The 23746-nt window shown below is 47.2% G+C and overlaps 1 protein-coding gene across 28 annotated transcripts in view; it reads right to left on the minus strand.

The window, feature by feature from the left end:
* ZMYND8 (zinc finger MYND-type containing 8) overlaps window positions 1-20490 on the minus strand; it is a 147165-nt gene extending 126675 nt beyond the window's left edge. For 8 of the 28 annotated variants that reach the window (XM_010346939.3, XM_010346961.3, XM_010346950.3 and 5 more), the window contains exons 1-2: window positions 14072-15215; window positions 11371-11441 (exon numbers count right to left, since the gene is read on the minus strand). In XM_010346939.3, the coding sequence (XP_010345241.1) occupies window positions 11371-11441; window positions 14072-14127 (127 nt within the window). In that variant the 5' untranslated portion in view covers window positions 14128-15215. The other 20 variants (XM_003936492.4, XM_003936491.4, XM_010346948.3 and 17 more) reach the window with 14 other exon arrangements.
* Window positions 20491-23746: the final 3256 nt, after the last annotated feature.

Consider the following 23746-nt stretch of genomic DNA (forward strand, 5'->3'; position numbering starts at 1 on the left):
ATACATACATGGGCCGGGCGTGGTGGCTCAAGCCTGTAATCCCAGCACTTTGGGAGGCCGAGGCGGGTGGATCACGAGGTCAAGAGATCGAGACCGTCCTGGTCAACATGGTGAAACCCCATCTCTACTAAAAATACAAAAAATTAGCTGGGCATGGTGGCACATGCCTGTAATCCCAGCTACTCAGGAGGCTGAGGCAGGAGAATTGCCTGAACCCGGGAGGCGGAGGTTGCGGTAAGCCGAGATCGCGCCATTACACTCCATCCTGGGTAACAAGAACGAAACTCCGTCTCAAAAAAAAAAAAAAAAAAAAAAAAAAAATACATACATTATGCAGTGGGGGTAGTGCGCGCCTGTAATCCCAGCTACTTGAGAGGCTAAAGTGGGAGGAGCGCTTGAACCAAGAAATCAAAGCTACGGTGAGCCGAGACAGCACCACTGCACTCCAGCCTGGTGACAGCGAGAGACTCTGTCTCAAACAAACAAACAAACAAAAATAAAGGAGAATTGTATGGTAGGAGAATTTCATGTCAATAAAGGTGTTTTTATTTTTTTTTTTTTTTTAAGTCTATAAAGTACTGGATCTCTACGTTCCCAGGAAAGCTCGGGATAGGTAAGGGGAGTCACAGGAAGTTAAAGGGGGCTTATAGCATTGCACTCACACACCCCCACAGGCCATGACACCTGGCCTTCCCAAACTGACCACCTCAAGTCATCAGTAAAGGATCCACTACCAATGGAGAACAAAGAAGGAATGACGATTTTAAACTATCCGGCAATAAAAAGGCCTCAGCCCTGATACGTTTATTCTACAGGCATTTAGAGAGGAAAAAAGAAGAGACGGTTCTTTTTAAACTAAGCTTAAAACGGTCGATTTTAGATCACAGTCTTCTAGAATAATAATAGTCATATAAACATATAACGTGGGTCATGCTTCAAAAATGGGGCAAACACAGGGTTTGGACGAGTGAACCACAAAGCTAAATTGCACAGACACTGCCGACAGGATTCCATGAACAGATGCACAGTAGAGACGACGCTGGCCAAGAGAAGGTAGAAGATTTCTCATTTGCAAAACCATAATCAGACATCTTCAGAGTTCTGGGATATTTTAGACCTTGTTAGGAGAGGAACAATCTGGTAGTCATCTAACTCACAAATAAATTCTTTCCACTGCACAGTACATGGATGGCACTTGGGCTGTCGGAGATAGAAAGGAGCCAAAATGCAGTTAAAAATACGGATGCTCATTTTTTGAAAGAAAAATTCTCAGCACTTCTGCATCGCGCTGTGATTTAAAAGTGTTTGTGGTTATATTTTCTGAAAGAGTTTCCTTGAAAAATGACAGAAGGTCTCTATCTCACAGCCGTCCTCATAAACAATCCCTTTGTGAAAGTCTTAATTTACATACAACAGTGAGAGCAAGGATCCTGTGCTAATTAAGGTCTGGGGCTGGTTAGCAAATTGCTATAATTGTATATTCTCTAGCATCCTGTCTCCGAAAACATATCCATACCCCGGCAGATCTCAGCAAGAATGATACTGTTCAAGATTTTAATATCTTGGGCTTCCGCTGCATCTGTGCCTGTTTCCAAGTCGTTCATTCCCTTGTGCCGGTGACATTACACAGACATTTTTAAAAATGGTTTCGGCTTTGGCAGGCTGGCATCCACACACCACAAGCATTACCACAAAACGCACACATGGCAGGATCAAGACGCAAGCAGCCCAAACAGGGGAGCCTTTGTATGGAGACGTGAATTCAACCCACGGAGTACATCATTTTTCAGGTTGCAAATCCCTGGCCTTCAAGGGACTTGTTCTGACTCATGCAAGGTGTGGCCAAATTCTGCAGTGAACTGTGCCATGACCAGTCTCGCAGAGGGAATGCAAAATGACAGCCCTCGGCTTCTTCTGACCCGGAAGTGTGATTTGCTGGGTTCACACATGATCTTTAGAGAAGCCAGTCTACATAGACCGCATTTCTAAAACAGGCAGTTTCACAGGGGAAAAGAAAATCCCAGCTGGCAACAGTGGTTGAGCCATATTCCTGCTGGTCAGTAATCAGATGGAGTCACCCTCCCCACTTTGGCACACTCTCCCATTCACCAAAGCTCCCCTTCCCCCCTGCATCCCTAGATGCCAGCTACAATCCCTGATCTGCCAGCTGGTCCCTTCAGGCATTTGACTTGTCCCCCCCACCCCGGAATACAGGTCATGGTTAAGTACAAAGGTTTAAAATCTAGGGACCTTAGCCAGGCACGGTGGTTCACGCCTATAACCCCAGCACTTTGGAAGCCCGAGGCAGGCGGATCACAAGGTCAGGAGATCGAGACCATCCCGGCTAACACGGTGAAACACCATCTGTACTAAAAATACAAATATTACCCAGGCGTGGTGGCACACACCTGTAGTCCCAGCTACTCAGGACGCAGAGGCAGGAGAATCGCTTGAACACGGAAACAGAGGTTGCAGTGAGCCAAGATGACGTAACTGCACTCCAGCCTGGACGACAGAGCGAGACTCCATCTCAAAAAAAAAAATCTAGCCGGGCGCGGTGGCTCAAGCCTGTAATCCCAGCACTTTGGGAGGCTGAGGCGGGTGGATCACGAGGTCAAGAGATCGAGACCATCCTGGTCAACATGGTGAAACCCCGTCTCTACTAAAAATACTAAAAATTAGCTGGGCATGGTGGCGTGTGCCTGTAATCCCAGCTACTCAGGAGGCTGAGGCAGGAGAATTGCCTGAACCCAGGAGGCGGAGGTTGCGGTGAGCCGAGATCGTGCCATTGCACTCCAGCCTGGGCAACAAGAGCGAAACTCCGTCTCAAAAAAAAAAAAAAAAAAAAAAAAAAATCTAGAGACCTTAAACACTCTCAGCAAAAAAACAAAGGTTTCAAATCAAAGATAGGGTCAAGTGTGCTGGCTCACACTTTGGGAGGCTGAGGTAGGTGGGTCCCTTGAGCCAAGGAGTTAAGGACCAGGCTGGGCAACATGGCAGTACCCTATCTCTATTATTAACAAATAAATAAAGATAAAACCTGAGACCGGGCGCGGTGGCTCACGCCTGTAATCCCAGCACTTTGGGAGGCCGAGGCGGGTGGATCACGAGGTCAAGAGATCGACACCATCCTGGTCAACATGGTGAAACCCCGTCTCTATTAAAAATACAAAAATTAGCTGGGCATGGTGGCGCGTGCCTGTAATCCCAGCTACTCAGGAGGCTGAGGCAGGAGAATTGCCTGAACCCAGAAGGCGGAGGTTGCGGTGAGCCGAGATCGCGCCATTGCACTCCAGTCTGGGTAACAAGAGTGAAACTCCGTCTCAAAAAAAAGATAAAACCTGACCCTAATTCTATCCCCTTTGACACTTCCTTAATTCATCTGAGCCTCAGTTTCCTTAACTGTAAAATGGGAATAACAACATACCCACAACATGGAATTAGTACGAGAAGAAATGAAGTAATTTGCATATCATCCCATGAAGTACTCAGAAAATATTAGCCAGGCAAACACACCTGGCATGGAGATGATACTTCCCACTCATGTAGAAGCATCTTTCAGCAGGATCATTACCCTCGGACACAAATGTCAACCTGACATCTTGAAAGCTTGAAAGCTTTCTCTCCCATGAGCTAAAACGCTCTACTAAATGCCAAGGCTGGCATAATGGCAATGACTGGCTTGGGAATTACTCAGTTAATAAGTGAGTACGTGTCAAGGGGAGAGGGGCATAAAAATTGAAATTCAGTTACAGAACCTGAAAGGTCATATTGACTACATATAGGAATAGGATTGAAAATTCTGTACCAATTATTGTCAGAGTTTCTAAGTTTCCCAAGGAGACGACAGCTAAGGGCCTGTTTTCTTTTGTTCTTTTTTTGAGACGGAGTCTTGCTCTGACCCCAGGCTGGAATGCAGTGGTGCGATCTCGGTTCACTGCAACCTCTATCTTCTGGGTTCAAGCGATTCTCCTGCCTCAGCCTCCTGAGTAGCTGAGATTACAGTAGTGCACCACCACACCCAGCTCATTTTTTGCATTTTTAGTAGAGACGGGGTTTCACTATGTTGGCCAGGCTGGTCTTGAACTCTTGACCTCAGGTGATCCACCCTCCTCAGCCTCCCAAAGTGCTGCAATTACAGGCATGAGCCACCACACCCAGGCTTTGGGACCTGTTTTCTAACTGCAAGTAGAGAAAAACACATTGCCAGGTTCATAAGACGGCAGATTAGTCACTTCATCTCCTTTTGAGGACCCACCTCTTTCCCAGTGGGGATGGTATTTGGTGGGTCCAGGTGTCCAGGTATTAGCCCTCCCCTGGCCAAAGGGCAGAGACATGCAGGTGGACTTTGCCCTGTTGTCCCTGAGGAGGCTCTGGGTTAGCTCCACTCTCCAGAGCAGCCTGACCTCCAGCATTCCCACCAATGCCGTGGGAGCGCCAACAGACCAACAGATCCCCTACAGACCATCCCTTTCCCACTCAGAACAAAGAACGCTGACCTGGGTCATATCACGTGGGAACAGAGGCCCTGAATTTACCAAGAAAAGTAGGCTGAGGAAAACACACATGTTCACCAAGCCTAGAGATCACCACACTGTGGACGCTGAGATAACCAGGACTGGAGGAGAGATAAGCCTTCATCCCGGTCAGCTTCACGGACATCATATTTTCACCATGCAGACTCGGCCCTGGGAACCTCAGCAACCCCGATCTTAACCCCAGACCTTTGCATATTAAGCCAAGTGGGGCCAGGACAAAGGTGCCCAGGAAACAGATGCTACCACCACCGCCACTCACTCTGGGGCACAAGAGCTTAGTTTCACATAATGACAGCCACCCCAGGGAATCCTTGGGGAAAGTTCTCCCTCAAAACACGGTGACTCCGTGCCCTCAATGATTCCCTGCCAAAGCAACACCTGAGAAAATCCCTCCAAACACCTGCTGAACGGCTTCTTCAAATGTTGCAGAGGCCAGCAGGACAGGAAGCTTGCAGGTCAATGCAAAGCACCAGACTCTTAGACGAAGAGAAGCAAATTCCTATCTGGTCCCGAGCCTGCCTGCTGGACAACCCTACACAATTCATCATTGTGCCTGCTCTGAGCAGGGGGTCTGCCTGGGCATGGTTTCCTCATCTGCCTCCAGAACTTCTTCCTAGAGGCTTGCAAGTGGGGGAAACGGCAGAACACAGTCATTCTCACCACCTGACAGATATAGCAATAAACGTTCACTGTCTCTACATTGATGCGAATCACAGCTAACATTTTGGAGCAGCCACCCTGTCCCAGGAACCGTGTTGAGCACTCTATCTGTGTGAGCAAAGTTCATCTTAGCCAGAACCTTCTATCTTTATCATCCCCATTTACAAGAGGACACTTAAATAATTCAGCTAGAAAGGGGGCAAGACAGAACCAGGAAATCTGGCTCTAGAAGCCAAGTGTTTTAAACCTCAGTGGCACCGTACCTCTCAAACAGAAGGGGAAAGCATAGTGGTCCAGGTGTGCTTTTGAAAGCTGGCACCATAGTGTGCACTCACAGTACCAACTACTCAGGAGGCTGAGGCAGGAGGATCACTTGGGCCCAGGATTTAGAGGCTGTAGTGTGCTGTGATGACAGCTGTGAATAGCCCACAGTTGAGATTGCACTGCAATCTGGGCAACACGATGAGATTCCAGTTATTTTAAAAAAAGGCCAGGCTCAGTGGTTCACTCCTGTAATCCCAGCCCTTGGGGAGGCCAAGGCGGGCAGCTCACTTGAGGTCAGGAGTTCAAGACCAGTCTGGCCAACAAAGTGAAACATTATCTCTACTAAAAAGTACAAAAATTAGCTGGGTGTGGTGGTGCATGCCTGTAATCCCAGCTACTCGGGAGGCTGAGGCAGGAGAATCACTTCAACCCAGCAGATGAAGGCTGCAGTGAGCCTAGGTTGGGCCACTGCACTCCAGCCTGGGTGACAGAGCGAGACTCGGTCTCAAAAAGAACAAATTCAAAGAAATTTTTTTTAAAAAGAGACCAGTCAGCACTCTAGCAGAGCAAGAAATAAGTAAGAAAATACAGCCGGGCGTGGTGGCTCAAGCCTGTAATCCCAGCACTTTGGGAGGCCGAGGCAGGTGGATCACGAGGTCAAGAGATCGAGACCATCCTGGTCAACATGGTGAAACCCCGTCTCTACTAAAAATACAAAAAACTAGCTGGGCATGGTGGTGCGTGCCTGTAATCCCAGCTACTCAGGAGGCTGAGGCAGGAGAATTGCCTGAACCCAGGAGGCGGAGGTTGCAGTGAGCCGAGTCACGCCATTGCACTCCAGCCTGGGTAACAAGAGCGAAACTCTTGTCTCGGGGAAAAAAAAAAAAAAAAAAAGAAAAGAAAGAAAATACAAAGTGAGGACAAAGGCTATGAACAAAATCAGAGTGACAGAGGAACACTCTGGATGCTGGAAATGTTTAATTATCTTGATCTGGGTCATGGTCCCACAAGTGCAAACGTGAGTTAAAGTTCACCGGACTGTACACTGTAGATCAGGTTGAAATGTACCAGAAAATAGTAAACGAATGGTGAACAGTGGAAGCCAGTCTTCTCACTGTTGGAGTAGGAGGTTACAGAGAAACTAGGGAAGAAGGCCAGAATGATCCATGCAGGAATGGGAAAGGGTCAGATGAGAGCATGAACTCATGTTTAGCTGATAGAGGCACAGATGGATACATGTAAAAATGTTTACACGTGTGTGTATATATGCTTCCTTATTGTCCAGTGAGAGAATCTACAAGCAAGGTGGCTCACACCTGTACTACCAGCTCTTTGGGAGGCTGAGGTAGGCAGATCACCTAATGTCAGGAGTTGGCAAACAGCCTGGCCAACGTGGTAAAACTCTGTCTCTATTAAAAATACAAAAATTAGCCAGGCATGGCAGCACACATCTGTAGTCCCAGCTACTTTGGAGTCTGAGACAGGAGAATCATTTGAACCCAGGAGGCGGAGGTTGCAGTGAGCCAAGATTCTGCCACTGCACTCCAGCCTGGGCAACAGAACAAGACTGCATCTCAAAAAAAAAAAAAAAGTGTGGGGCTTTGATGAGCCAAATGCCTTTCACTATGTATGCGTTATCTGTTTTGTTTTTTTTTTTTGAGACAGAGTTTCGCTCTTGTTACCCAGGCTGGAGTGCAATGGCACAATCTCGGCTCACCGCAACCTCCGCTTCTCAGGTTCGGGTGATTCTCCTGCCTCAGCCTCCTGAGTAGCTGGGATTACAGGCATGTGCCACCATGCCCAGCTAATGTTTTGTATTTTTAGTAGAGACAGGGTTTCACCATGTTGACCAGGATGGTCTCGATCTCTTGACCTCGTGATCCACCCGCCTCGGCCTCCCAAAGTGTTGGGATTACAGGCGTGAGCCACCGCGCCCGGCCCCACATTATCTCATTTAAAGTATTTGGGAGCCAAGCGTAGTGGCTCACGCCTGTAATCCCAGCACTTTGGGAGGCCGAGGCGGGCAGATCACTTGAGGCCAGGAGTTCGAGACCCTCCTGGCTAACATGGCAAAACCTCATCTCTACTAAAAATACAAAAATTAGCCAGGCATGGTGGTGCATACCTGTAGTCCCAGATACTTGGAAGGCTGGGGCAGGAGAATCACCTGAACCTGGGAGGCAGGGGTTACAGTGAGCTGACAGCGCACCACTGCATTCCAGCCTGGATGACAGAGCAGGCTCCACCTCAAAAAAAAAAAAAAAGAGAGAGAATCTAGAAGCAAAAACATTCCAGTAGCAATGAGCACACTTGGCTGGACACGGTGGCTCATGCCTATAATCCCAGCCCTTTGGGAGGCCAAGGCGGGTGGATCACAAGGTAACAAGTTCCAGACCAGCCTGGCCAACATAGTGAAACCCCGTCTCTACTAAAAATACAAGAATTAGCCAGGCATGGCAGTGGGCGCCTGTAGTCCCAGCTACTCAGGAGGCTGAGACAGCAGAATTGCTTAAAACCAGGAGGTGGAGGTTGCAGTGAGTAGTGATCACGCCACTGCACTCTAGCCTGAACAAAGTGAGACTCTGTCTAAAAAAAAAATGAGCACACTTAGTTCCATATCTTGGTTTCTAATACCATTCTCCAAAAAAAGAAACCAGGATTCATAGAGAAATGGATGATTCTAGGGCTGAGGCAAACACATACAAGATGAGCCTGCAGCATCATATAGTGCCAGAAGGCAAGAAAGTGCTCAATAAATAAACAAAAACAGGCCAAACGTGGTGGTTCACACCTGTAACCCCAACACTTTGGGAGGCCAAAGTGGTAGGATCACTTGAGCCTGAGAAATTCAAAACCAGCCTAGGCCACCAGCCTAGCAAGACTCCATCTCTACAAACAAAAAGAACAAAAATTAACCCACTGTGGTGATGCATGCCTGTGGTCCCACCTACTTGGGAGGCTGACGCAAGAGGACCGCTTGAGCCCAGCAGGTCAAGGCTGCAATAAGCTATGACTGCATGACTGCACTCCAGCCTGGCAGCAAAACGAGGCTCTGTCTCAAACAAACACATAAACAAACCCGGCAACGATGGAGTCTGTCAAGGGGACACAAGAGCCAACGGAAAGAGCTCCCAACTGCCAAAGCCGGAATGATTTGAGCAATAAAACAAATAGGTAGTATTGGATTACAACCCACAGTATAAAGTAACCATCCCAGAGTCCAGACTGAGAGAGATAAATGACTGAATAAATACATGAGGGAGAAGAGACCAATACCCCATACAGAACGATTCTAAATTTTTTTTTCAGACAGTCTCACTGTCACCCATGCTGGAGTGCAGTGGTGCAATCTCAGCTCACTGCAACCTCCACCTCCCAGGTTCAACTGATTTCCCTACTTTAGTCCCCCAAGTAGCTGGGATTATAGGTGTGCAATTTTTGTATTTTTAGTAGAGATGGGGTTTTGCCATGTTAGCCAGGCTAGTCTCGAACTCCTGGCCTCAAGTGATCTACCCACCTCAGTCTCCCAAAGTGCTGGGATTACAGGTATGAGGTACTGCACCCAGCCCCAGATAATTTATGTCAAGCCTCTGCTTTCGAGGAGGTGGAGCATGACTCCTGACTCCTTAAGCATGGGTGACACACTGTGACTTCCTTCCAAAGAGCAGAGGACGGACAGAGAAGAAAGCTCTACCATACTCAGATGGTCATGGTCACCAATCAACAGTGATAATTTTTTTTTGGAGACAGTCTCATTCTATCTCCCAGGCTGAAGTGCAGTGGTACAGTCTCGGCTCGCTACAATCTACACCTCCACCCAGAGTTCAAGTGATTCTCCTGCCTCAGCCTGCCGAGTCGTTGGGACTACAGGTGCCTGCCAGCACACCCGGCTAATTTTTGTATTTTTAGTAGAGATGGGGTTTCACCACATTGGCCAGGCTGGTCTCAAACACCTAACCTCATGACCTGCCTGCCTCAGCCTCTGAAAGTACTGGGATTACAGGCATGAGACACCACGCCCCGTAACATGCTATCTTTTTTTTTTGAGACGGAGTTTTGCTCTTGCTCTTGTTACCCAGGCTGGAGTGCAATGGCACAATCTTGGCTCACCGCAACCTCCGCCTCCTGGGTTCACGCAATTCTCCCGTCTCAGCCTCCTGAGTAGATGGGATTACAGGCACGCGCCACCATGCCCAGCTACATTTTTGTATTTTTAGTAGAGACAGGGTTTCACCATGTTGACCAGGATGGTCTCGATCTCTTTTTTTTTTTTTTTTTGAGACGGAGTTTCGCTCTCGTTACCCAGGCTGGAGTGCAATGGCGCAATCTCGGCTCACCGCAACCTCCGCCTCCTGGGCTCAGGCAATTCTCCTGCCTCAGCCTCCTAAGTAGCTGGGATTACAGGCACGCGCCACCACGCCCAGCTAGTTTTTTTTGTATTTTTTAGTAGAGACGGGGTTTCAACATGTTGACCAGGATGGTCTCGATCTTTCGACCTCGTGATCCACCCGCCTCGGCCTCCCAAAGTGCTGGGATTACAGGCTTGAGCCACCGCGCCCGGCCCCGGTCTCGATCTCTTGACCTCGTGATCCACCCGACTCGACCTCCCAAAGTGCCGTGAGCCACCGCGCCCGGCATCTTTTTTTTTTTTTTTTTTTTTTGAGATGGGGTTTCAACTCTCGTTGCCCAGGCTGGAGGGCAATGGTGCAATCTCGGCTCACTGTAACCTCCACTCACCGCAACCTCTGCCTCCCAGGTTCAAGTGATTCTCCTGCCTCAGCCTCGCAAGTAGCTGGGATTACAGGCATGTGCCACCATGCTTAGCTAATTTTGTATTTTTGGTAGAGATGGGCTTCTCCATGTTGATCAGGCTGGTCTCGAACTCCTGACCTCAGGTGATTCACCCGCCTCAGCCTCCCAAAGTGCTGGGATTATAGGCATGAGCCACCACACCAGTGACATGCTGTCTTATAACAGTCCTCATCCTCAAAATGCGTTTTGATTCAGATACCTTTGGGGAGTCACTTTGTGCCACACTCTGTAGCCAAACGGGAATCTCGTTCCGGTAGTCTGCACAACCCTCTCAGCCTCTCCCTTCCTCCCCATAACCCCCAGCGCAAGCACTCCATGACTTGTTAAAGGAATGAAAACACCTTGCTACAACCATTAAGTTTGGAGATGAGCCTTTTCATCAACCAAAGATACGAAAAGTACTCCAGTAGCTCATTTGTAAAAGCACCGTGAAGACAAAAGTGAGTAACTGCTTCCTTTTGGGAAGCCTCATAAAATCTCTTTCACGCAGACCAAATGGGAAGTACCAATCCCTCAATTAGAAGATATTCAGGAGTCTACTCCAGGCTTGTGAATACACACGTAAATGGTGTTTGCCCTCATTTGCTAAAGTTTGAACTAAATGGAAACACTGGCCCCGGCATCCCAGCAAGCTCTACATTTTCGTTTTATCTCTAACCCAAGACCACCATTTTCCAATGAAGCGACCTGACTTCATCCCACTTCTGGGATTCCAAAGAGGCCTGTTGTTAAAATCAGAAAACGAGCGGCAGCTAGAGGCTCTGGTGGCTTCCAGAACATGCTTTATTGAAACTGTGGCTCCTGAAAGTCACCCTGCGGAGAGGTAGCCAGCAGCTCTCCGTCATGACACACAGGTAAAATTCACTGTCAGGACAATTCCTGACAAGTCAGGACACCCACACAGACACCAGGGAAAGAAAACCACAAGGAAGGAGTTCTCCATAAATTAGGTTCATCCATCAAAAAATCTTCTATCTGAAAACCCAAGGAGAGTTACAACATCGGCTCAGAAAGCCACACTCCACTGCTCTACAACAGAAAGAAATTCCAATTTCCTCCTTAGCTCTACAATAGGTAACACAAGATTTTTACTTACCTTTGGAGCGAGTAGAGATATCCATGCCCTCTACCACCTCCTGTTCTGCTTTTACTTCCTCTTCAGCCAAGCTGAAACAGAGCAAATTACGTTCATGTTTAGGTGGGCTGAGAACTTATCCCATGGGGGCAGCTATTTGGAAGTTCTAGCCACACGCCCACCTTAAGGACATTCCCTCATCCTTATCCAGGGATGGGGGAAGGAAACCCACACCTGATTTCAACAAAGTGTGAAGAGTCCTAAAGGAGTTTTTTAAAACCCTATGTTGTTCTTTTTTTTTCTTTAAATCAAATTACTATTCCAGTTGTCATGTTATTGGGGAATGCAAAAGGCAACTTTTTAGACACACAATTGCAACCTACCCCTGTGGGCCTATGAGAACCCAGCCTTCAAATAAACAAGCTTCTCATTGTTAACACAAGGTTCAAAGAAAGGCAGGTTGGAAGTGGTTTGCAGGGTATCCAGAATTCTCATCTCTGAATACTTTAGGGCAAAGAATAAGATTTCCCACACCTTCCCCTAAATCTTACAATTCCCTGATGAGGCAGGAACATGAAAAAAAAAAAAAAAGATATAGGTTAAATTACAAAGCAGAAAAAATATGCCCAGCTAGCGGCTAAAGACCTGGTCTCAAAACACTGAACCGGGGAGCACTGATTCCAGGAATCAGAACCAGGTCTCCACACTTCCAACCCCCTGAATGCTTCCTCTCTACAGCGGGAACGGCTTACTACTGAGTTGTGACTAATTATCCCCCACCACAAAAGTGGAATGTGGAAGGATTATTCAAAAGACAAAGGCTAAGAGTGGAGGATTGGGGAGAGAAGCAAATAAAGCAAGCCCCATTGCTGGGAGGGTCTGTCACCCAGAACATTCTCCCTCTCTCTGCTGGAACTGGAGTTGAAAGAGAGCCGGCCGTATCAGATCTTCCTCCTACAGAGAACTGACAAGCTGAACCAAAGGAAAAAAAAATAACAGTTCTGCTTTCATAGGTGCAAATCGTTTGAGGTGCTAGAACTTTCCAAACAGTCAAGCTGACAATGAAGTAATAAGAAACTGGGCATTTACTCCAGAAGCAATTCCATCAGACTGTGGCTGGTCCCACAGGAAGAAATGGGTGCATCGCCAACTGATATGGCTGGAATTTTCCATTTAGAAGACTCAAAGCCAGGACAGGAAGGAGGCTGGGGAAGAGAGAATGTCCTGTCTGTGTTCTGTGGTCTGGGGCTGTGACGAGGCAAAAGACAGGCCCAAAAAAGGCAGCCTCATGTCTCGAACCCTAGTATAAGGAGAAGATTTTAGGCGAGTTCCATGTTTGTTAGGAGGAGAGTTTTACGATGAGAGCTAGATAGAAAGGAAAAGATTCTAGCTCCAAATTAAATTACGGGAACTTGAAGACCTCAGACTTAACTTGTCCCAGCACAAAGAAAGGTAGTTGGGTTTAAATGAGAATATTAACACATTTAGCAATCAGATATTGATCCCGGTTAACAATGTCATTTACACAGCATCTGTAAAGAAAGCCTATGACACAAATCACCAAAGAAACAACTGACATGTTGTCACAAACAGTTTTCATCAGGAGAAAGCAGCCTGCTAAATTTAAACACATCACTTATATGCAATAATACAATGGTGATTTATTGAAGGTGATTTCAGCACTAATGTGTTCTATTCCAACTTAAGGAGAAAACATTCTCAACTCAGAAACACACTCTGCCTGAAACGTACACAGGCTGTCCAACTGGACGCTTGGGGTGTGGAAATACATCTCAACCAAAAGCCCCATGCAGCCCTCGGAGATGGGTAGACAGTTAACTTCAAAGGAACAAATAGCAACCTTGATCTTTTCTAGTAACTAGAATTCTGTTTCCCTCTCTCGCATGAAGCATGTGAAATTCTAAACTTCTTGAAACCGATCCCATATTTTGAGTAACAGAGAAAACGCTAACTGAAATCTACAGTGGTGAGGGAAACAATTATGCAGAACTGAGCCAAAAAAACCCACTTGAAGGATTTCTGCAGCGATGAAAACATTCAAAGGTGTACTGATCATGGAGGAAGGCTGCGTTCAAGGGAACAATTACTTGGCTTGTAACAGCCTAGAGGAGCTGAATACTTCAGGCAGGAATGCTGCTGAGAGACGAGGAAAATGCAAACTAGTTTTATTTGCTTCTGAGTTTTAAGATAATCAATGCTGGAGCAGAAGAGAGAGGGGGAAAAAAGTTAAGCTGTTTTATCTTTCCAAGTATTACAAGTGGGCACCATAATCACCCAACTTTAGCAATAGCACCACCAGCTTTAGCACAGGATTTCAAGCACAACAATTTAAGAAAACCATCTTTTTCACAGATCAGCAAACCATCCTTTCAAAAGGAACCCGTGCACACACATGCATGCACACTCACACACACAATAACTTGTATTTGACTAAAGGAAACTGCAGTGTCTATGCATTAAAAGGAGGGGGAAAAAAAAACACTTCATTTACAAAAGCAAAGACCAGAATGCAAAATTAGTCATTTTGAATAGCCACATCTAAAGGGACTTCCTTTTTCCTACACCACTGATTTCGGTTTTGCTTTTTTTTGTTTGTTTTTTCTTTTTTTTTTTTTTTTTGGTTTAACATGAAGAACTCGTATGTTATTAGGGGGAAAACATGAATATTACATCAAAAGTAGTGGCAAGAAAAGATCTGTACCTGTCTGAATTGCCCCACAGATGTTGGTCAATTTTGGTTAAGAACTGTTCAGTCATTTAGGGGAAAAAAAAAGTTAAATAATTGTTGAAAAGAAAAGGCAGCTGCATCTGGAGAAAATACTTTGAACTTCTGTCATTAACACATTAAAGTCTTAGAACATATACAGCTTATTTCCTTCCATATCTGCTAGCTTCCAGCAACCCTGATGATTTAAATCAAAAACAATGGGACAACAAGGTCTTGTTTCAAACTGTCATTACTTTTTTTCCCTTTAAAAGGTCTGTTGAAGAAATTGGGGGCCCTCTAAAGAAAAGGGTAAAATTAGCTGAAAAGCAAACATCAATTTCTCACTCCAACAAGAAAATACACTATCAACTAGTTACATACATTGTATACATCACCACCTCTCACATTCATATTTAGCCAAGTCACTTGCCTGTAGATTTCACAAACTGATACATTTCAGGCAACTCAAAGAAATAACAGTACCTGCAAAGACAATCAAGACCACCCCATCCCATCCCAAAAATAATAAAAGATTTCTCCCCTAGTGCCTAAGCAAGAAAACCTATGCTTACTTCTTAACCTGCATGCACTGAAAAAAGAGCAATTAAAAGTTGCAAATGAACTACTGCACCTCCAGGATGCTTTAAGCCTTCTGATTATTAATTCTGAGGACTCAGGGATGGTCCGTAATTCCCAGGAATCTCATCTCAACACTTCCAAGAGAGAGAAAAAAGAAAGCATCTAATTTTGACAGAAAAATGCCTAGATACACAATGCCCACATACTTCTTTTCCCCAAGTGCCCCTACTATTTGACTTTTAAAGAAGAATATCTAAGCCATCTAGAATACATAACCAACATGCACACAACTCTGGTTCTACAGATGAGGATCATCGCACAGCAATTCAAGAATCATGCATCATTCGAAAGGACTTTTTCCTGGTTTTTACTTTCATCCAAAATACCAAAATGGTCCAGGCTGTAAGAAATATTTAATCCCCAAGGCATAACATCTTCCTCTTCTAGATTATAAAATAGTGAACATCAAAATTAAAAACCATGCTTCCCTAAATCTGCAATTAATTTTTTAAGAAATTGGGGTGGGGGGGAATGGTTAGCAGAGCAGCTTTATATAAGCACTCACCTAAAACAGGCAGAGTCATCGGTAGCTAAGCTATTTATGCAGGATTCTTAAAATGGCGTCTGGCAACACTGCCTCATTCCTGTGTTGAAGCTAAAATGGTAGCAGTTTGTTCAATAGCTGTAGCTCTTGTTTAAGCAGCCCTGCTAGTTTCAAAGCCACCTTCCTAAATACCAGAACTAGGAAAAGCTGAACCAAAGGACACCAACAACCCAACGTTTAGAAGCTTAAAAAAAAACTCTGCAATGACAGGGAGAGTTTGTGAAGTCACAGGTTCCTAAGGAAAAGCCTTCCCTTGCAGATCCTGAGCCTTCAACATGAGGCTCTGTGATGAGGCCCCCTTGCCCTTGAATTAGGTGGGTAGAAGGTTAGGAATTGTGCAGCCCCGTGGCACAAACTGCAGACAGACAGGTGTCTGTGCAAACACAGAAATGTTCCCAGGGAGCAGGCTGGGGGGAGGCGAGGAGGAAGCCGGGTCCCCCTTCTCTTCTCAATCTATTAGAACCAGCTTTGCATTCATACCAAAAAGGAGCTAGGTAAAATGAAAGTGCTTCAAGGACAGCAGGCATCTGAAAAGCCAAGCTACAGGGCTGCACCTCAGTCTGCGGCCAAGGTAAAATCAAAATGCTGTTTATAAGCCTGCAGACAGCCAAATACCCAGCCCTCTGAAGCAGCCCGTCCTAAGACAGTTAACATCAAGGAAAGATAATCGGAGTCTGCAGAGGAGAAGCACAAGGAAAACATTCCCTTATCCAATGCACAGGATACTCACACATTAGATTTCTGACCACCCCCAACAGAGCCTGAGAATTAACAATGGGTTTAGCAAAACCCGCTTTCAGAGGCCGAACTAACAGCCTGAGTAGATAACGTCATTTACTGTTACAGGTCTGAGCACTGGCCTCAGACCTCCTCTGGTGCTGGGAGTGAGGAGTTTCAAGGTGACTGCTTTTTAGCTCCAGGGGAGAAAGGAGGGCACAGCGCCCAAGGCCATGCCAGGGCAAGGACGGGCCGCTGGCCCCCGCTGGCCGGTAGGTAGGTAATCTGGATGGGGGGGCAGGCTGGCAGCACGCTGGCTGCAGAGCTGGCATGGCCACTGCCTGCTTGTTTGCCTGCAAGGAGAGTGGGAAGTAGGGGGGAGGGCGACCATAATCTTAGCAACCTGAAGCCAAGGGTGAACCCTGGCTCAGATTTTGCATTTTAAGAGCTACCAAAGGCCTTCGAAACATATTCCCTTTTTAAATCTCTGCTGTGCGGTCGCGAAGGCCCCTTTGAATGTATCTTTCTTCCAGGGTCAACCAGAGGCAAAGCCAGATTGAGGGTTCCCAGGCTGACACATGTCTGCTGCCTCTGCCACAGGAGAGAGAAGGGGAAAGAGGGCAAAAGAAACAAAGACATCACACATTGGAAGTGGCTGGACTTTTAAAAACCTACCTTGGGTTTTCTGCCACCCCGCTTCCTAAAAAGGTTAGATTACTATCACCCCGCTTCCTAAAAAGTGTCTCCCCCTCCCACCCTATCCTATTTAAGACCTGATGCAGTCTCCCCACTGATTCTCCCAGGGAAAGAAAAGGGGGAATGTTTTGTTTAAAAGAAAAGGGGTTACAAGAAAGAAAGGAAAAAAAAGCTATTGTTTTCATCCCTAATTTATAATCCAAGAGGCCCCCAATCGTTTCTTTGCTTTCTGACTCAAATCTTTGAGCTGTTAATTATAAAAGTAACTGGACTTGGCGCCAACGGGCTAACTATGTTCAGGCTCAGCAATTAGAAAAACTCTGTAGAAAGTTTACGGAGTGATTATATATAATTAATTCCTAGTTACAGACTGAACAGTGACCATTTTCTGGAGCTAATAAAAGCAGTTACTCCCCCTCCCCCATGTGAATGCCACTTAATTTCCCCAAGCAGAAAGTGAATCCATCCTGGAGGGTCTTGAAGGAAAAAAAAAAAAAAAAAAGGAGAGGAATCAAAAGCTTCAGTGTGTCTGTGTTTGCTCCTTGCAGCTGTGTATCCTCTTTGGGGACTGAGGAGGCAGAAGGAGAAAGGGAAACAGCCCAACATTCTGTTCCTCCCTCTGCAGTTTAGAAACGTGGCAGAGAGAACATTCTACCTTGATGAGAAAAAGAACGGGGGTTGGGGGAAAGCAGGGAAGAGAGATGACCTAGGAATGGAAGGTAGGAGGCTCTTCCGCTTGGCACATCTGCTTTTCCTAAAAGAAACAAAGATGGTAGAAATTTCCAGAAGGCCCGTTCTTAGTTCGGCCACTGCGATTGTCAATCTTTAACCTTTCCTCCAAGTCTATTGGTTTAAAAGCTAGAGTAGAAGAACCCCATTGGGCTGCTCTGGGAGCCAGCACTGCCGTCCCTACCTAGTCCTGCTGCAATGCAGACATTTATATTCCCCCCCCCCCACCCCCGCCACTTCCTGAAACTGGAAAATAATGCTACTTTGAAAGCAATTAACTTTTTACAGACTCATGCTTGGTGAGGGCCACAGTACCATAGGAAAAGTGGCTAGCTTGGTCCAGGGTTGGGAACTTGCTGGGGGTTATACATTTGAAAACAGATCTTGGCTCTCCAAACCTGTGGGAGCCATTTTAATGCAAGCTTTTAGAGGACAAATGCCTTGCCCTGAAGTTCCCTTCCAGCCCAACAAACACAGTATTATGCAAACGCTGAAGGCACCAAACCAGGAGTCTTAGGATTAGACACTGCTTCTAGGGAGGCCACAGGAACCTCAATATGTAATCTCCATTTACAGCAAGGAGATAAGAACAAAGAAAATAGCTCAGTGTCTGAACTTACTTGTTTGGGCCAGTGGCACTGCTCAGTTTTAAGTATATAACATCATGAACTGCCTGCAGTTTTATTCTAAGAAGCTAAGCTGGCCTGCCTTGCACAGACTTTTCTCAACTTAGAATGTGGTACATTTCTCCTGATTAAATGAGCCTTTTTCCAATTTGATGTCAGAAAGTGGGCTACTGGACACTCATTTGAAAGAAAAAAGATTTCTGACTCCATAAAGTTGACATAACACAGCAACTGAATATATATTTCCTGCATTTACAGTCATGCTGGATTGGTCTCCAAGCTGAAAATTTACATAGTGAACTTCTAGGGAAATTCTGACGGTAATGCTAAACAAGACTCTACTTTTTCCACTTAACTTCTAGCTGCAGCCTAAAGAGAGCAAGGGAAATGTAAAAAGTGAGAGATCTTATGGGAGGCCAGCATGCATACAGATGTGTGGTTCACACCTGGAAAAAGGCCGAAGTGCGTCAGTGAGTCCTGAATCAAACACAGTCTGGTGGTGGATGAGATTTTGTACTATATATATAAAAATCCTAAAACATGAACACTGACAACCACCCCCTCGAAACACACATACCACCACCACCAGCTTCAGCACCCCCCCATATGTTCTTAGGGCTCCGCACCTCTAAGCACAAACAGTTTCATGACATTTCACAAGCACATCACGTACTCACAGGTTGAATATCCAAACAAACCCCATTAAAGGTCTAGAGTCAAGTCACAATGAACTGAACATTTCTCCCCTGACTGGGGGTAAACAGGAAGTGCAATCTTCAATCCTAGCTGCAGGTTATCAGGGAAAACAGTGAATCCAAACAGTCACCTAAAATCAAGACACTCTTTAAAAGGCCCTTGGTTCTGTTCCTGCTAATGAAGCCCCCTGCTCCTGCAGCCAAGACCCCCTCTTACAATCAGACCCCAAATGTTCACAAAACTCTTCAAACATGGTCACAGAGGAAATGGATTGCTTTACTTACCCAACAAATGTTCAAGCAACCGTCTCATTTTTCCACAGTTAGGAAGAGAGAACAGGCTGGCAGATTTGGGACTTGATCAAAAAGGAAATTTTTTTAAACAGTTACATGGTATTATTAAAAACACACAACACCACCACCACCACAACCCAACAACTGAATATGGGATGCTGTCAGGAGCCACAGACATGATTTTATTTCCTCTACACTCCATCACACACAACAGAGGAGGATACAATGTATAAAAGGGAGAGGAAAAGGAAGAGAATAAAAGGTAACATTAGTTCCTTGAAAAATCATGCAAGAGTAGAAAGCTAAGGGATTCAGAGTCCTTGCAGATTTTTTCCTTTTTTTGTTTTTTGTTTTTTTGCAGGATGTTGTCCAAGATCTCTCTCCCCCCACCCCCCAATCCCCAGCCCTACTCCAAAAACTTCCTCCAACACTTTCAGAAACATTTGCTGGCTGTAGGCTGGCTTGCAGAGCACTGTAGCAACCTCAGTCAAGAAAACAGGCTGAACAAAGTAGTTTCAAGTGCAGAAGCTCTTAGAATAAGAGAAGCTCCGTGTACAGACACCACCACCCACCTAGGCCCCAGGAGCTAGACTCTCCTTAGCACTGCTCTACTGAGGGCTCAGTTCTTTTTGCAAACACGCTCCTCTCTTGTCAAAACTTATCCAGCCTTCCCAGAACCTCTTTGGAGAGGCAAACTTGCCTGCTCTGCTGTCTGCCATGAGCTCTCCTTGGAGAGGAGCCTGCTTGCTTACCTTCCATTTTCTTCCCCCAGCAGGGCATGTGGCAAAAGAGAAGACAATAGTGCAGGGAGGGAGGGGGGACTGCTGAGAGAGAGAGAGAGAGAGAGAGAGAGAGAGAGAGAGAGAGAGGGAAAGAAAAAAAAAGAAAATGAAAAGAAAAAAAAAAAGAGCTTCTTTTTTGGCATACCAGGATCTAGCTTCAAACTCTTCCAGAAACACCATGTCCTGGTGGAAGGAAAGGTGTGCCAGGCCCTTGCCAGTTTGCAAAAATCAAGCTATGGCTAATGGCTACTGAGCCATGTGACCCAAGAAAGCAAAAAAATTCTCTCTAAACAGTTCCAAGTTAACATAAGTGCTCTGGGGGTGAGTGTAGCACGGCCAGCCACAGAGAAATCACACTGCTCGCCCACAATTCGGATGTCTCAGAGGGAGGGGGAAAAAAGATGGTTAAAAAGTCGAGCTTACCTCTGTGGATGCATTGTTAACACTGTGTAATGTCAATACTTATAAAACATGGAGGACAGGCTCCTAGTTCTCACAGAAAAAGGGTTTGGCACTTCGGCTGATGATCTGGCCGCCTAATAAAAGCTCATCCCCGATTGGCTGCCCCGGCAAATCGGAGTGTAAAGCCGCCCCGGATTGGCTGAAACACTTCCTGAGCGATTATCTTTGTGAGGCTCGGGTGAGCAAGAGCCATCCTGTGCATAGAAAAAGACAGGCTAAGCTAGGCCTTTTGCAGCAAGAAAAACTTGGGAAAGGGGCCCCCACGCGCACTTCTCCTGCACCCTGGCTAGATTTCCGGGCACGGGCCAGCCAGGGCAGCCAGCCTGACCTGCTCCAGGGAAGCCCGAGGCCCACATGCCCCTGGGAAGAGAGTTTCTTGGGGTGGGCTGGGACGGGTCACCCTCACCTGCCCCCAGAGAAACGGCTCTTGTCCAGGGAGGAAGGCCAGCCCTTTTCTAGAACAGTCCAGCAGGGTGACTCTCCAAGGGGAAGAGGAAGCTGGGGAGTGGGGGAGGCCAGGGGAAACGGCCAAGGGGGCCAGAAGAAAGGGCTTGAGGCAGGCCTCTGAGGAGCTGGGGCAAGCAGGCCGCCCGGGGGAGCCCCGAAAAATCCGCAGAGAACATCCCTGGCTTCTCAAGAGGAGCGAGGAGCCGCTGCTGAGGGGAGGAGGGGAGCAGAGTGGTCAAGTTTGCATAGTCATTGTCCCCATGCCTCCTTGCAAGGCAGGCCAGAGAGCAGTGGGCCTCTCACCCTGCCCAGCCAGCCCTGCAGGCAAAACCAGCGCGGGGTCCTGCCTCCCTGCCACGATGCCAACGGGGGCCCCTCTCGGTCCTTACCCTAGGAAAAGCCCAAAGCCCTCCTCACAGGCCACATGCCTGGATCTACAAACTTCCCTTCCCTCCCGGCCCCTCCCCCACGGCCGAGGCCTGCTAAACCTGTCAGTTAAACACAAATCTGACTTCCGTATGAGCCTGCGATGCCTTCGGCTTCCTGCCTGTTAACCCTCGCTCGGACTCGGGGCCTGGCTGGGAAAAACTAGGCCTTGAGATCGCAGCAAAGGCCTGTGGAAAAATACCAGCTGCAGCTCTCCCGGCAGATGCAGACAGAGAGAGAGAGAGAGAGAGAGAGAGAGAGAGCCGCTGTCTCTCAGCCTTTGCTTCCCAGGGAGGCGTGTACCTTGTGAATCCAGGGCACAGGCAGTGCCTCTCGGGCTGAGAAGCCATTTCAATCCAGAGGGAGACAGAAAGATGGCACGCTCAGCCAGGAAACAAGAGCCCCCATTATGCGTCAGGCCTACCCCCGTAGGTCAGCCCTTCCTGCCACAATCATCCCTGTATGTGTGAGCCTGGGGAGCTGGGCCCAAGTCGGTGAGCAGACAAATCCCCTGGGCTTCCTAAGGATTCTTGCTTCCATTTATTTGCACAGAGAACGGCTTCTTCTCGTCCCCCAAGGCAGATGGAGCAGCGATTTCACACACAGCCCTCCATTTGGCAGCCCCCCCCACCCCCATCTCTGGCACTTCTCCCCAGTAAAATATTAACTGGTTTTTCAGCGCTGCCTCTAATTCTACCCACTTCAATTGCGTGAGGAGGTCTTTGCTGGTCTCCTCCCGAAAGCTGCCCGCACAGTTGGTCTGCACCCAGAGATCGAAAAGGACCTTCACATGTCTGGGCTTTCTCGCTTGCTTTCCTTCTTCGGCACTTATCAATGACAAGGTGCTTCATTAACAGGATTTTTTAAAACAGCAAGCTGGAACTACAGAAGCTAAATAAACACCATTCTTTAGAGGCTGGAGAGAGCGTCCAGAGTGAACGCAGCCATATGCCGGGAGGCATAACTTGGGAATAATAAAGTCTCCCCTCTTCTCCTAAAATTAGGACTTGCGGGCTTTCTTGTCCACAAAGAGCTGATGGCTTGCTTTCCCTGCCCCCCCACCCCCACCCCCACCCCCCACATGAACAACAGATGCCCACTGCGTGTACGTAAATTCTTCCTGGCTGGGAATCTCATAGCAAACAGGCTCAGGAACAAGCTGAGAATCGAAACATGCTTTACTACAGGGCAGGGCCCAGTCTTTATGAAAACGGATGGGGTGTTGCTGTTGTCATTGTTTTAGGCTTCTGAGGCCAAGCTGCAGGGAGGGACAGCTCCACCGCCATCGCTCAAGACAGCCGGCCTGAGCCTCACCAGAAGCGGGGCGGGGGGGGGGGGGGCTCTCTTCCTGGAAGTAGAAACCTGCACACAGATACCAAATGGGGGAAGGCAAGAGGTGGTGGCCACAGTAAAGCAGCAGGTGCTCACCCTCCTAGCCATGTGAGCAGCGGCCCTCCACCACCATCCCATATGGAATACTGTTTGTTTCTGCAGGTGCCGCTTCTGGAGGAACAAACAGGACTGTGGGGTTGGTGGCAGCTCTCGCATGCAGCTAACTCCACGACCCAATGAGGAAATAAAATATGCTGCTGGTGTGCGTGGTGGATTTTAACCTGGGATTAAAGCTTGTTGCATAAGCAGCCACAGCATCCTCCCCGCCTCCCTCCCTCTCTCTGATCACTTGATCACTTGAAATGTTTTCTGGGGCAAAGAGCAGGAAGCTGCTGGCTTATTCTGGCAGCTCTGCTCTGTTTGAGGAATGCTGTTGGCATTTGGGTAGGTCTGAGGTTATCTGGAAAACAGCAATTCGGATGGGGACAGACACAAAAGTATGGTGGCAGATGGAATCCTGGGAGGAACACAGATTGAAAAGAAAGCCTGGGGCAGGCCTATGAAGGGCTGGTCCTGGGCTTGATGGAATGTGGCTGATAAGCAGGAAATAAAACCAAATGTTGCAGGTCTCAATCTAGAAATCCACTCAGCAGCTCTTCTTAAAGCCCCAGTGCAGTGAGTATACCAGCAGCTACTTCTAAATTAGTGCTTTACATAGACCGATCCCTGAAGCAGGGGGTGTTGGTAGAAACCTGGAACTAAGCCCAGAGAGGTGAAGCGAGCTGTCCAAGGTCACACAGCTGGGAAGTGCCAGAGATCAGATGTCTATCCCCATTAGCACTCCACATCCCTAAACTCTGTACCTTTGCCTGCCTCTAAAGAAAGAAGCAAAAACAAAGCCGAACCAGGCACAGCAGAAACAATGAGGCTAAAACCTACCAGTACCAGCAGCAACTGCATCCCCTGTGTTTTCTTTTTTTTTTTTTTTTTTTTTTTTTTTTTTTTTTTGAGATGGAGTTTCGCTCGTTATCCAGGCTGGAGTGCAATGGCGCGATCTCGGCTTACCACAACCTCCGCCTCCTGGGTTCAAGCAATTCTCCTGCCTCAGCCTCCTGAGTAGCTGGGATTACAGGCACGCGCCACCATGCCCAGCTGATTTTTTGTATTTTTAGTAGAGACGGGGTTTCACCATGTTGACCAGGATGGTCTCGATCTCTCAACCTCGTGATCCACCCGCCTCGGCCTCCCAAAGTGCTGGGATTACAGGCTTGAGGCACCGC

Source organism: Saimiri boliviensis, chromosome 9 (genome assembly GCF_048565385.1).
Source record: "Saimiri boliviensis isolate mSaiBol1 chromosome 9, mSaiBol1.pri, whole genome shotgun sequence".
Classification (NCBI taxonomy): domain Eukaryota; kingdom Metazoa; phylum Chordata; class Mammalia; order Primates; family Cebidae; genus Saimiri; species Saimiri boliviensis.